General features: G+C 47.7%; 1 protein-coding gene across 1 annotated transcript; it reads left to right on the forward strand.

Moving 5' to 3' along the window:
* The first annotated feature begins 305 nt into the window (after positions 1–305).
* On the forward strand, positions 306–1,561 carry LOC147641630 (F-box/kelch-repeat protein At1g80440-like). Its single transcript, XM_086795670.1, has one exon. It carries the CDS (start codon positions 353–355, stop codon positions 1,472–1,474), a length of 1,122 nt encoding a protein of 373 aa, XP_086651796.1. The 5' UTR covers positions 306–352; the 3' UTR covers positions 1,475–1,561.
* The last annotated feature ends 220 nt before the right edge of the window (positions 1,562–1,781 follow it).

Genomic DNA, 1,781 nt, shown 5'->3' on the forward strand with positions numbered 1-1,781 from the left:
TTTAGTTATAAAACGGGCATGTAGGCATGTAAAAACAAAAATGGGATAGATTTAAGAGTTGTCCTTATTTTTATTTTTATTGGTTGAAAAATATGTTTCGGCCCATACCAAGGGTCCACGAAATTGGGCTTACGTGTCTTCCACGTGCTGTCTGCTTTTAATGATTCTTCTTTATCCGATACCCTACGACCGCCTATCCAAAAGAAAGTCAGGGACGCAAGCTTCCTGTGTGTAGTTCATCCTTTCTCTTTAAAGGTTGGTACTCAAGTCTTATCCTCTGCAGTCTGTGCATAGCACTGTCTGCAGTCTGTGCATAGCACTGATAACTCTCTGTGTTCTTTCTCCTTGATTGATGATCAATATAAGTGCAAGCTTAATTTGTCCAATGCCTCACTCTGATCTAGTCCCTTCTTTGCCCTTTGAATTAGCCTTGGATTGTCTCCTCCGTTTGCCCCTCCAAAGCCACTCTACTCTTAAACAAGTTTGCGGATCTTGGAGATCTCTTGTCTCAAGCCCTGGGTTCTTTAGTGCAAGGCAAAGCTATGGCTACACAGACAATTGCGCATGTTTAATCCAAGCGTTGCCGCAGCCTAGTTTGTTATCGCCTAGTCCCCATGGCATGAAGGCCCCTGTGTATGGTGTGACGATCTACAATGCCAAGCAACAGGCTTGGGACAGGCTCCCACCGATTGATGATTTCCCCCATGGGCTCCCCCTCTTCTGTCAGTGTGCTGCCGTGGGAGGGAGCGTGGTTTTGTTGGGCGGTTGGGACCCCATCTCCTGGACAGCTCGGAAGTCCGTCTACATATACAGCTTCTTAAGTGGGCAGTGGAGAAGGGGCTCGGACATGATGTCCGTGCGATCATTCTTTGCCTGCGGAAGCCTGGATGGCAAAATCATTGTAGCGGGGGGGCACGATGGCAGCAAAAATGCATTGAAAACTGCAGAAGTGTATGACCCAAGTCTTGACGTGTGGGAAGCCTTGCCAGACATGGAGCAAGAGAGAGATGAATGCAAAGCCGTGGCGATGAATGGAAAATTGATGGTGATTAGCGGGTATAAGACCGATTCACAGGGGCAGTTCAGCAGGAGTGCGGAAAGCTTTGATTTTACAAGGGGGGTGTGGGAAACTGATGAGGATATGTGGGTGGCGGGTAAGGCTCCGAGCTGCGTGTTAATGCATGAGGGGCAATTGTGGGCGTTGTTAGGAGGCAAGCTGATGAGGTACAAGGGCAAGGAAGGGCAATGGGAGGCCATTGCGTGTGTGCCGAGTGAGGTGAAAGTAGGGGCGTGCGCAACTGCAGTGGCAGGTGGTATCCTGGTTTTGGGCCTCGGAGATGGGTCCCGGCCTTATCAGGCGTTCACATGCCGCCTCCCTGGCGCGGGCGCGGCCGCGCCCGCTAGTTGGGATAAAGTCAACGTAGGCCATGACTTTGGTGGAGTTGCGCACGCAACCTGCACCATCGGCATTTAAATGCGCTAAAGAGTAATCTTAGATTTTTGTATTATTATCACATCCTACGCAGAAGCTAGATTCTAAAGTTTATAGATGTTCGTTCAACTTCGTTTCTATTTTCTAAAGTTTATTAAATGGTTTGCCCTGACTGTTAGATCCGACTTCAGAATCTTTGGAGAATCCAAGAGCGTCTTTCACTTATTTAATGCGATTAAATAATGCCTAGAGGCTCGCAGTTAATTAAAAACGATGGAATTTACTTTTAAAAAAACATAGTTTACCCAGCTGCAACGCCCGACGTCTCCCATCAAAAATTGAGTACAAA

Source organism: Cibotium barometz, chromosome 1 (assembly GCF_041138505.1).
Source record: "Cibotium barometz isolate CiBa-2024 chromosome 1, ASM4113850v1, whole genome shotgun sequence".
Lineage (NCBI taxonomy): Eukaryota > Viridiplantae > Streptophyta > Polypodiopsida > Cyatheales > Cibotiaceae > Cibotium > Cibotium barometz.

Coding starts and splice junctions, on each gene's coding strand:
- LOC147641630 (XM_086795670.1), top strand. CDS start 353: ATGATCAATATAAGTGCAAGCTTAATTTGTCCAATGCCTCACTCTGAT.